This window comes from Diachasma alloeum, unplaced genomic scaffold (genome assembly GCF_001412515.2).
Source record: "Diachasma alloeum isolate Michigan unplaced genomic scaffold, Dall2.0 Dall_scaffold_00520, whole genome shotgun sequence".
Taxonomy (NCBI): Eukaryota; Metazoa; Arthropoda; class Insecta; order Hymenoptera; family Braconidae; genus Diachasma; species Diachasma alloeum.
In genome coordinates this window covers 22,512-34,352 of record NW_021680652.1, presented here as the reverse complement: position 1 = coordinate 34,352, position 11,841 = coordinate 22,512, and the positions used below count along the sequence as shown (strand labels likewise).

Sequence of the window (11,841 nt, the reverse complement as noted above, 5' to 3'; positions counted from 1 at the left end):
GGGACCCCCCATTCCTCCCTCTGTCGTGAGCCGATTGAAAAATCATTATCTTACTACCTAAAGAACCTCCAATTCATCAAAAATAATTAAAAAACTCATTTGTTAATTACTAAACCACACTCGTATCGCTACGCTCGTCCGAGACTCGATCCGAGACTGGTTTCCGCAATGTTCAAGGGACCCCCCATTCCTCCATCTGTCGCGAGCCGATTGAAAAATCATTATCTTACTACCTAAAGAACCTCCAATTCATCAAAAATAATTAAAAAACTCATTTGTTAATTACTAAACCACTCTCGTATCGCTACTCTCGTCCGAGACCCCATGCGAGACTGCTTACAGCAATGTTTACGGGACCTTCACCTACCCTGTCCACCGATAGACGCTCCAAAAATGTTTTTCTTGCTATTCAAAGCCCCTCTAACTAATCGGAAATGGTTAAATAATTAATTTGCCAATTACTTAACCACTCTCGTATCTCTACTCTCGTCCGAGACTTGATCCGAGACTGCTTTCAGCAACGTTTAAGGGACCCTCAATTACCCTTTCTACCTACATTGGGTCCACAAATTATTTTCAACTTATCTAATGCACCCTCAATTAATAAACAAATTGGTTTGTGAAGGCATAAACAACTATCGGATGCACTCGCGGACGAGAGTCTTTACTGGAGTTTGGCGCCCTAACCTCCGAAAATCCGGGAGTCGAATGAGTGTCCATTCCGAGTGTCGGAGCTACTCTCGGATAGGTCTCGCACTCATCCGCCAGCCGATTGAAAAATCATTATCATACTACCTAAGGAACCTCCAGTTAATAAAAAATAATTAACAAATTCATTTGTTAACTACTAATCCACTCTCGTATCGCTACTCTCTTCCGAGACTCGATCCGAGACTGGTTTCCGCAATGTTCAAGGGACCCCCCATTCCTCCCTCTATCGATAGCCGATTGAAAAATCATTCTCTTGAAACTCAATGTGCATCCAATTAATAAAAAATCATTAACAGACTCATTTGTTAATTACTAAACCACGTTCGTATCGCTACTCTCGTCCGAGACTGGATCCGAGACTGGTTTCCGCAATGTTCAAGGGACCCCCCATTCCTCCCTCTATCGATAGCCGATTGAAAAATCATTCTCTTGAAACTCAATGTGCATCCAATTAATAAAAAATCATTAACAGACTCATTTGTTAATTACTAAACCACGTTCGTATCGCTACTCTCGTCCGAGACTGGATCCGAGACTGGTTTCCGCAATGTTCAAGGGATCCCCCATTCCTCCCTCTGCCGTGAGCCGATTGAAATATCATTATCATACTACCTAAGGAACACCTAATTAATCAAAAATAATTAGCAAACTCATTTGTTAATTACTAAACCACTCTCGTATCGCTACTCTCGTCCGAGACTCCATCCGAGACTGCTTTCAGCAATTTTTAAGGGACCTTCACATACTTCGTCCAACGATAGACGCTGCAAAAATTTTTTTCTTGCTACTCAAAGCCCCTCTAACTAATCGGAAATGATTAAATAATTAATTTGCCAATTACTTATCTACTCTCGTGTCTCTACTCTCGTCCGAGACTCGATCCGAGACTGGTTTCCGCAATGTTCAAGGGCCCCCCCCTTCCTCCCTCTATCGATAGCCGATTGAAAAATCATTCTCTTGAAACTCAATGTGCATCCAATTAATAAAAAATAATTAACAAACTCATTCGTCAGTTAATAAACCACTCTCGTATCGCTCCTCTCGTCCGAAACTCGACCCGAGACTGGTTTCCACAATGTGCAAGGGACCCCCCATTCCTCCCTCTATCGATAGCCGATTGAAAAATCATTCTCTTGAAACTCAATGTGCATCCAATTAATAAAAAATAATTAACAAACTCATTCGTCAGTTAATAAACCACTCTCGTATCGCTACTCTCGTCCGAAACTCGACCCGAGACTGGTTTCCACAATGTTCAAGGGACCCCTCGTTCCTTCCTCTCTCGTGAGCCGATTGAAAAATCATTATCATACTACCTAAAGAACACCCAATTAATAAAATATAATTAACAAACTCATCTGTTAATTACTAAACCCCTCTCGTATCGCTACTCTCGTCGGAGACTCGATCCGAGACTGGGTTCCACAATGTTCAAGGGACCCTCCATTCCTCCCTCTATCGATAGCCGATTCAAAAATCATTCTCTTGAAACTCAATGTGCATCCAATTAATAAAAAATAATTAACAAACTCATTCGTCAATTAATAAACCACTCTCGTATTGCTCCTCTCGTCCGAGACTCGATCCGAGACTGGTTTCCCCAATGTTCAAGGGACCCTCCATTCCTCCCTCTGCCGTGAGCTGATTTTAAAATCATTATCATACTACTTAAGGGTCCCCTAATTAATCAAAAATAATTATCAAACTCATTTGGTAATTAGTAAACCACTCTCGTATTGCTACTCTCGTCCGAGACTCGATCCGAGACTGGTTTCCGCAATGTTCAAGGGATCTCCCATTCCTCCCTCTGTCGTGAGCGGATTGAAAAATCATTATCTTACTACCTAAAGAACCTCCAATTAATCAAAAATACTTAACAAACTCATTTGTTAATTACTAAACCACTCTCGTATCGCTACTCTCGTCCGAGGCTCCATCCGAGACTGGTTTCCACAATGTTCAAGGGACCCCCCATTGTTCGGTGCACAACCGATTTTTTTTAAATTTGAATGGGGGAATTTCCTCAAATTATTGGTAATTGGAGAAAAATGGTTATATCACAGTTTATGGAGACCCAAAATCTGGGGTCTGACAATCACTCCCTTTTTTGCTTTTCAAGGGTTGAGTTTATCCTTTTTATTACGGTCTCACCATAAATCTTAGGAATTTTGAGAAAGTCGGAAGGAAGTAAAATGTTTTCCCCACACGTGCCAAACAGATGACCACCCGTCCAGGCACACCAAAAATTATTCTCTATATAAAAAAAAGGTATCCCATAATTTCGGAAAATCCCCAAAACTTTCTCAACTGTAGTTTTATACACGCCTTCCCACTTACTTCTGACCATGAGTTTTAAAACGAGAAAATAAGATGAGCCAATAAGAAACATCCATCCCTCCCATTTTCGAATTCAGAACTTGGAATTTTCCCTCAAATCTGAACAGTAACCATCGCGACGTCGTTCAGTGAAGACTCGACTCTCACTGAACCTCTCTATATATCTGGACCTGTCTTCAATTAATTTCTCGTAGTTTTAACTCTTATCGTGTATTCAATTTGTGTATCTTTGAACAATAATTTTCGTGTAATTAAATTTAAGGTGTTTAGTGAACCTGTGTTATTATTCAAAAACATCCTCAACTCTATTTTTATCCACATTACACTGAGTCGGTTTACGTTCCCGTATCAGTTGTTGGATAATTATTGGCGTGCTACAGTTCAAGCATACCTGGCATTTACGACCCTAGGAAAAGGTCCTCTACGAAGATCCAGAGTCAACCGCGTCAATAACATCCAACAAACAAAATGGTCCTTCGAGCCGGATATATAAGAATTTTTTAGTGTCGTTACGAAGTGTTATTCACTATAAACAATTAATTATTATTGAACAGTTCGCGAGTGCGTGTACTAAGACCGTCTACTCTAGTGCATCCAACTACAAGAACTTCGCCGGAGTCATCCAGGAGATGGACGTTTGAAGGTTCTACCTGCCTCCACCTACCTGTTTAATTGACCACCGAACATTATCCTCTAAATACATCCTTCAATTTAAAGTGTCGATTTCTTCACTCGCTGACAAAATTCAATCACGATGGCAGATCCATTAACGCCTGAGCAATTGGCTGTGAGACGAAGGGAGTTCGTTTCGGTACGAGGAAGTCTCAGAACGAGAATCACCAAATTAAATACGTATCTCGTGAAGAATGGAGTTTATTCGTCAATCCCTTACATTGACAAACATTACGAAAAAATTCTTGGCGAGATGGAAACAATGCCGAACGTTCTACGGGAGCTTCAAACATTAGAGGCCAACGTAGACCACGAAGCAATCCACGACACAATGGAAGATGATGTTGAAGAGTTGAGAGTCCTCATTCAACGAATAAAAATGCCAGGACTTGAGACCCACGTTGATGTCACCCCCCCAGCTAGAAACCGCAGTGCTTCTCCAGTGTCAGTGGGTTCGCACTCACACGCACGAACATATTGCACAAATTATTTGAAATCGTTGCCCAAACTGGAAGCAAAGAAATTCGACGGTAAGCTGGAGAATTGGCGGACATATAGGGATTGGTTTATTTCTACCATCCACAATCATGAAGGTCTAACGGATGCTCAATGCCTGGATTATTTAAAACGTACCTGCATAGGCGAAGCTGCCGAGACCATCAAGGCTTTTCAAGCCACTGACGAGAACTACTCTGTCGCGTGGACTTTATTAGAAAAAACATATGACATCGAGTATGTATTAGTTCTCCGTCACTGCGATATTCTGATGGAAACTCCATCTATGAAGAAAAACTCTTCCGAAGAGATTAATAAATTATTGAATCACATTCAGACCCAGATTTTGGCCATGAAGGCACTGGGAAAAAATGTTGCGCGCTGGAACACTCTTCTGGTACATCTCATTCTCCGAAAGATAGATAAAGAGACTGCTAAAGAATGGAATCGAAAGATGCAAGGGAATAAACTACCAGACTATGAGGATCTCTTGACCTTTTTAAGAGAAGAAGCTATACGACTCGCCTCGATGTCATCGTACGCTCCTGTTTCCACTTCTCGCCATTCTACAGACTCTCCAACGAATGGAAAATCCAAAAATCAAAGGGGATACACCCCAAAGACAGAAGCCCTGCTAGCAAACACATCGGAACTGCAATGTCCCCGCTGCAAGGGGCAGCATTCCCTGAAAACTTGTGAAAAGTTTCTCGCTCTCGCTTCTCTGGACAGAATTCAAGCCGCTCGTCAGGCCTCTCTATGCCTCAATTATCTTCAGGCAGGTCATAAAACGAGATTTTGTAAAGAAGGAGACTGTGCCACTTGTCACAAGAAACATCACGAGCTCCTCCACCTCAACGAAGACGAAAAGAAGATGCTGAGAGGATCTCTATCTGGAAAAACCATCGCTCTCGTGGCCACCTTGCCAACGCGAGACTTCGTCGTCACTGCTGTCATCAACATTCTCGATCATCAACAAAAACCGATTCAGTGTCGAGCTATTTTAGACACTGGAGCTAGCACCAATTTTATGACTGATGCCTTAGCCAAGAAATTGAAATTGCCACGAGAAAAACTCACGATGCCTGTGGAGGGACTGAATAATGCTCAAACTGCGGCTAATGACTTGGTGAATACCACCATCCAATCAAGGATCAATGGGTTCAACAGATCACTCAGTTTTCTCACTGTTAATCAAATTGGTGGACTTTATCCCATGGAACCAATTGACAGGAGTGTTCTCCAAATACCTAAAAATATCACGTTGGCTGATCCATTATTCGATCGTCCAGCACCAGTGGATATTCTGATCAGTGTGGGCACGAGTTTGTCAATGTTCTGCCAGCGTCAAATCCGGTTGAATGGCCCCAAAGATCCAGATTTAATTCTTCAGCAAACGCAATTGGGATGGATTCTTGGGGGGAGTGCTCTACCAAACAATCACTCTGCCATAGATCAGCCTCCAGTACAATGCAACCTGGTCACTGAATCAGAAACGAGCGAGTCAACTTTTGATATCAGGAAATTCTGGGAACTGGAAGAAGTCCCAAAAATTTCTCACTCTTATTCTCAAGAGGAAGAACTCTGTGAAGCTCATTTAAAAGAAAATGTCACGAGAGATGGAAATGGAAAATACATCGTTTCATTACCATTTAAAAAGGAGGTTCTGTCTGACACAAAGGAATTAGCAGAGGCACGTTTGAGAGCACTGCGACGAAAATTTGTACGCAATCCTGAATTAGAGGAGTCCTATAGGGCAGTGTTACAAGAATTGACCTGGGACACATGTCCGAGACCCCAGAAGCTGACCCGTCTGGAGAAGGCTTCTACCTGCCTCATCATGCGGTAATAAAGACTACGAGCCTCACTACAAAGGTTCGTGTCGTTTTCAACGCATCTGCAAAGACTGGTGCTACTGCAATTTCCCTGAACGACGCACTGATGACGGGCCCCACTATTCAAGACGACATTTTTTCATTACTACTTCGCTTCAGATCTCATCAGTACGTGTTGACTGCGGACATTGAAAAAATGTATCGTCAGTTTTGGGTTCGTGAAGAAGACCGAAAATTCCAAAGAATTCTGTGGATGGATGCTGAGGGACGAACAAAGACATATGAATTAAATACTGTCACTTTCGGCGTCGCCTCTGCCCCATATCTGGCAATCCGATGGTTGCACCAGTTGGCCGACGACAAGAGTGAGGATTTCCCTGAAGCCGCCCTTCGGATCAAAAGTGACCTGTATGTCAATGACCTACTCACAGGAACCGATTCATATGAAGCTGCCGTGAGTCTCCGCGATGATATCGATGCTCTGCTGAAACGAGGTGGGTTAAATTTGAGGCAATGGGCCTTCAATGATCCCAGGCTATTGCAGAATCTACCTGAGAGCAACGTCAATCTCCAACTGCAGGTAGACAAGGATGCCACCATCAAGACCCTCGGAATACACTGGGACCCACAGCGGGATGCCATCATCTACACAGTAAAACCGATGCCTACCGCTTCAAAGGTCACTAAACGATCCATTGCATCAGAGCTGGCCCAAATTTTCAACCCTCTCGGTCTACTTGGCCCAGTTATTGTTCGAGGTAAAATTATTATGCAGTTATTGTGGAAAGAACAATTGGATTGGGACGATCCTGTCCCATCCAGTGTTTCTACCGAGTGGAAATCGTATAAAAATCAACTATCTGTGTTAAACAATGCGTCATTTGATAAGAAAGTCATCATGGCTGACACTAAAGAAATCCAATTGCATGGATTTTGTGATGCAAGCGAAAAAGCTTACGGCGCTTGCATTTACCTGAAAACAATTGACTCCAACGGTACCTCTGAAATAAAATTATTATGTGCCAAGTCACGAGTTGCTCCAATCAAAACGACAACTCTACCGAGGCTCGAGTTATGTTCAGCTTTATTGCTTGCGGATTTATATCAAGTGATGAAAAAATCGTTGACTCATGAGATTCATCGGGCATTCTTCTGGTCTGACTCCATGGTGGCTTTACACTGGATCAAGACCCCACCACACAAACTCCTCGTATTCGTTGCAAATCGAGTCTCTGGAATTCAAGAGAAGACTAGGGGTAGTGAGTGGCGTCATGTACGGACGCACGACAACCCTGCAGATCACGTGTCCCGTGGATTAACCGCTGCAGAATTAATCGAAAATACGCAGTGGAAAAATGGACCATCGTGGCTGAATCTGGACGAATCAAGCTGGCCCACTTCTGAATTACTGATTCCTATGGAAATTCCAGAAATCAGGAAGGTCCAGTGCCTTCTAACGACTCCAAAGAACGATCTCTAGGAACGTTACTCGTCGATTGGTCATCTCAGAAGGATCGTCGCTTTATGTTTGAGGTTCAAGAACAGAAGACATGGACCCATCACTGCTGAAGAGCTACGATTGGCAAATGAGAGAATTATCAAGTTGGTTCAAGCAGAAACGTTCTCGAGTGAAATTAAGGACCTCAAAAAGGGCGAATCACTCCCACCCAAACACAAATTGTTGTCACTCAGTCCTTTCCTGGATCAAAACGGATTGATAAGAGTGGGAGGGCGACTGAGCAACGCCACAATCCCTTATGCTCAACAACATCCCTTATTGCTACCAAAGGGACACTCCATCTCTAAGCTACTCGTTCGGAATGAGCATCTCACCAACTTCCATGCTGGAGCTCAAACCACTCTCTATTCTCTGCGCAAGAAATATTGGTTGATCAATGCGCGAGCCCAAGTGTGAAAAATCATCGGAGAATGTACGAGATGCGTGCGGGCCAGCCCCCCCAGCAGTGACTACGTTATGGCTAACCTACCCAAGGTTCGCGTCACACAGGCCAAACCTTTTGTCAACGTCGGTGTGGATTATTGCGGACCCTTTTTTTTAAGGAGAAGAAACATCGGAACAGAGCACGTGTCAAGGTCTGGGTCGCTGTGTTTGTGTGCATGACAGTAAAGGCAGTGCACCTTGAGGTGGTCAGCGACCTGACGACCGAGGGTTTTATGGCAACTCTTAAGAGGTTCATCGCGAGGAGAGGCAAGCCACTACACCTGTACTCCGATAATGGGTCAAACTTTATTGGGGCACACAACGAAATTAAGGAGCTGTACGCTCTACTTCAATCAAAGAGCCATAACGAAACGGTCGAGCGAAGGCTGGGTGAGCATGGCATCTCATGGCACTTCACACCTCCTCTGACTCCTCACTTTGGCGGTCTATGGGAGGCGGGAGTAAAATCTTTTAAGCATCATTTGAAGAGGATCACTGACACTTTGGTGACCTACGAAGAATTCAATACTCTGGTGATTGAAATTGAAGCTATCCTGAATTCTCGCCCCCTCACGCCCATATCGACTGATCCCAATGATCTACTCGTACACACTCCTGGCCATTTCTTAACTGGTGACGCATTAACCAGTCTGTCAGAACCCGAGTGGGAGTCCAGTCCAAGCAATAGGCTTTCTGCTTGGGAACTTATCCAGAAGAAACAACAGGAGTTCTGGAGACGTTGGTATAAAGAATATCTCAACGAACAGATCGCCAGAACCAAGTGGACCACTGGAGAATATCACATCAAGGAGGGCACCATCGTCATTCTTCGGGAGGACAATTTACCTCCTCGTCAATGGGCTCTTGGGAGAGTCATGCAAGTGTTTCCTGGTAGTGACGGAATAATAAGATCAGTGAGAGTAAAAACAGCCAAAGGTGAATTCGATCGTAATGTTCGAAAATTGGCTCCATTACTCGTTGATCAAAAAGGTGAATAAATACGAAAAGACTGAAAAGTTAAAGACACTAAGTGAATCCTTGAGAATGCCAAGTAATGTCATTCATTATTAAATTAAGGTTAAATTCAAATTTCTCCACTCACTTCTAAACTAGATGAATTCAACGATTCAGTATAACGGGAGATATCTGCAATTAGTTGATCATCTCATGATTCTCAACCCCCCTAGTGTGTTCGGTGCACAACCGATTTTTTTTAGATTTGAATGGGGGAATTTCCTCAAATTATTGGTAATTGGGGAAAAATGGTGAAATCACAGTTTATGGAGACCCAAAATCTGGGGTCTGACAATCTGTCCCTTTTTTGCTGTTCCAGGGTTGAGTTTATCCTTTTTATTACGGTCTCACCATAAATCTTAAGAATTTTGAGAAAGTCGGAAGGAAGTAAAATGTTTTCCCCACACGTGCCAAACAGATGACCACCCGTCCAGGCACACCAAAAATTATTCTCTATATAAAAAAAAGGTATCCCATAATTTCGGAAAATCGCCAAAACTCTCTCAACTGTAGTTTTATACACGCCTTCCCACTTTCTTCTGACCAATAGTTTTAAAACGAGAAAATAAGATTAGCCAATAAGAAACATCCATCCCTCCCATTTTCGAATTCAGAACTTGGAATTTTCCCTCAAATCTGAACAGTAACCATCGCGACGTCGTTCAGTGAAGACTCGACTCTCACTGAACCTCTCTATACATCTGGACCTGCCTTCAATTAATTTCGCGTAGATTTAACTATTATCGTGTATTCAATTTGTGTATCTTTGAACAATAAATTTCGTGTAATTAAATTTAAGGCGTTTAGTGAACCTGTGTTATTATTCAAAAACATCCTCAACTCTATTTTTATCCACATTAAACTGAGTCGGTTTACGTTCCCGTATCAGTTGTTAGATAATTATTAGCGTGCTACAGTTCCAGCATACCTGGGATTTACGACCCCAGGAAAAGGTCCTCTACGAAAATCCAGAGTCAACCGCGTCAATAATATACAATACACATTCCTCCCTCTGTCGTGAGCCGATTGAATAATCATTATCTTACTACCTGAAGAACCTCCAGTTAATCAAAAATAATTAACAAACTCATTTGTTAATTACTANACAATACACATTCCTCCCTCTGTCGTGAGCCGATTGAATAATCATTATCTTACTACCTGAAGAACCTCCAGTTAATCAAAAATAATTAACAAACTCATTTGTTAATTACTAAACCACTCTCGTATCGCTACTCTCGTCCGAGACTCCATCCGAGACTGCTTTCGGCAATGTTTAAGGGACCTTCACATACCCCGTCCACCAATAGACGCTCCAAAAATGTTTTTCTTGCTACTCAAAGCCCCTCTAACTAATCGGAAATGATTAAATAATTAATTTGCCAATTACTTAACCACTCTCGTATCTCTACTCTCGTCCGAGACTTGATCCGAGACTGCTTTCAGCAATGTTTAAGGGACCCTCAATTACCCTTTCTACCTACATTGGGTCCACAAAGGATTTTCAACTTATCTAATGCACCCTCAATTAATAAACAAATTGATTTGTGAAGGCATAAACAACTCTCGGATGCACTCTCGGACGAGAGTCTTTACTGGAGTTTGGCGCCCTAACCTCCGAAAATCCGAGAGTCGAATGAGTGTCCATTCCGAGTGTCGGAGCTACTCTCGGATAGGTCTCGGACTCATCCGCCAGCCGATTGAAAAATCATTATCATACTACCTAAGGAACCCCCAATTAATAAAAAATAATTAACAAATTCATTTGTTAACTACTAAACCACTCTCGTATCGCTACTCTCGTCCGAGACTCGATCCGAGACTGGTTTCCACAATGTTCAAGGGACCCCCCATTCCTCCCTCTGTCGTGAGCCGATTGAAAAATCATTATCTTACTACCTAAAGAACCTCCAATTAATAAAAAATAATTAACAAACTCATTTGTTAATTACTAAACCACTCTCGTATCGCTACTCTCGTCCGAGACTCGATCCGAGACTGGTTTCCACAATGTTCAAGGGACCCCCCATTCCTCCCTCTATCGATAGCCGATTGAAAAATCATTCTCTTGAAACTCAATGTGCATCCAATTAATAAAAAATAATTAACAAACTCATTTGTTAATTACTACACCACTCTCGTATCGCTACTCTCGTCCGAGACTCGATCCGAGACTGGTTTCCACAATGTTCAAGGGACCCCCCATTCCTCCCTCTGTCGTGAGCCGATTGAAAAATCATTATCTTACTACCTAAAGAACCTCCAATTAATAAAAAATAATTAACAAACTCATTTGTTAATTACTAAACCACTCTCGTATCGCTACTCTCGTCCGAGACTCGATCCGAGACTGGTTTCCACAATGTTCAAGGGACCCCCCATTCCTCCCTCTATCGATAGCCGATTGAAAAATCATTCTCTTGAAACTCAATGTGCCTCCAATTAATAAAAAATAATTAACAAACTCATTTGTTAATTACTAAACCACTCTCGTATCGCTACTCTCGTCCGAGACTCGATCCGAGACTGGTTTCCGCAATGTTCAAGGGACCCCCCATTCCTCCCTCTATCGATAGCCGATTGAAAAATCATTCTCTTGCAACTCAATGTGCATCCAATTAATAAAAAATAATCAACAAACTCATTAGTCAATTAATAAACCACTCTCGGATCGCTACTCTCGTCCGAGACTCAATGCGAGACTGGTTTCCACAATGTTCAAGGGACCCCCCATTCCTCCCTCTATCGATAGCCGATTGAAAAATCATTCTCTTGAAACTCAATGTGCATCCAATTAATAGAAACTAATTAACAAACTCATTTGTTAATTACTAAACC

The 11,841-nt window shown here is 42.4% G+C and overlaps 3 protein-coding genes across 3 annotated transcripts; all 3 read left to right on the top strand.

The window, feature by feature from the left end:
- Positions 1–3,802: 3,802 nt before the first annotated feature.
- LOC107042784 lies at positions 3,803–6,061 on the top strand. The gene has a single exon (XM_015263969.1). It carries the CDS (start codon positions 3,803–3,805, stop codon positions 6,059–6,061), a length of 2,259 nt encoding a protein of 752 aa, XP_015119455.1.
- A 182-nt stretch (positions 6,062–6,243) lies between these two features.
- Positions 6,244–7,527, top strand: LOC107042783. Its single transcript, XM_015263968.1, has one exon. The coding sequence runs from the start codon at positions 6,244–6,246 to the stop codon at positions 7,525–7,527; it is 1,284 nt and encodes a 427-aa protein (XP_015119454.1).
- A 638-nt stretch (positions 7,528–8,165) lies between these two features.
- LOC107042782 lies at positions 8,166–8,979 on the top strand (the record flags this gene model as incomplete). Its single annotated transcript, XM_015263967.1, has 1 exon — positions 8,166–8,979. A coding segment is annotated over exon 1 (814 nt), but the record flags the coding sequence as incomplete, so codon positions are not given.
- Between the last annotated feature and the right edge of the window lie 2,862 nt (positions 8,980–11,841).

Coding starts and splice junctions, on each gene's coding strand:
- LOC107042783 (XM_015263968.1), top strand. CDS start 6,244: ATGTATCGTCAGTTTTGGGTTCGTGAAGAAGACCGAAAATTCCAAAGA.
- LOC107042784 (XM_015263969.1), top strand. CDS start 3,803: ATGGCAGATCCATTAACGCCTGAGCAATTGGCTGTGAGACGAAGGGAG.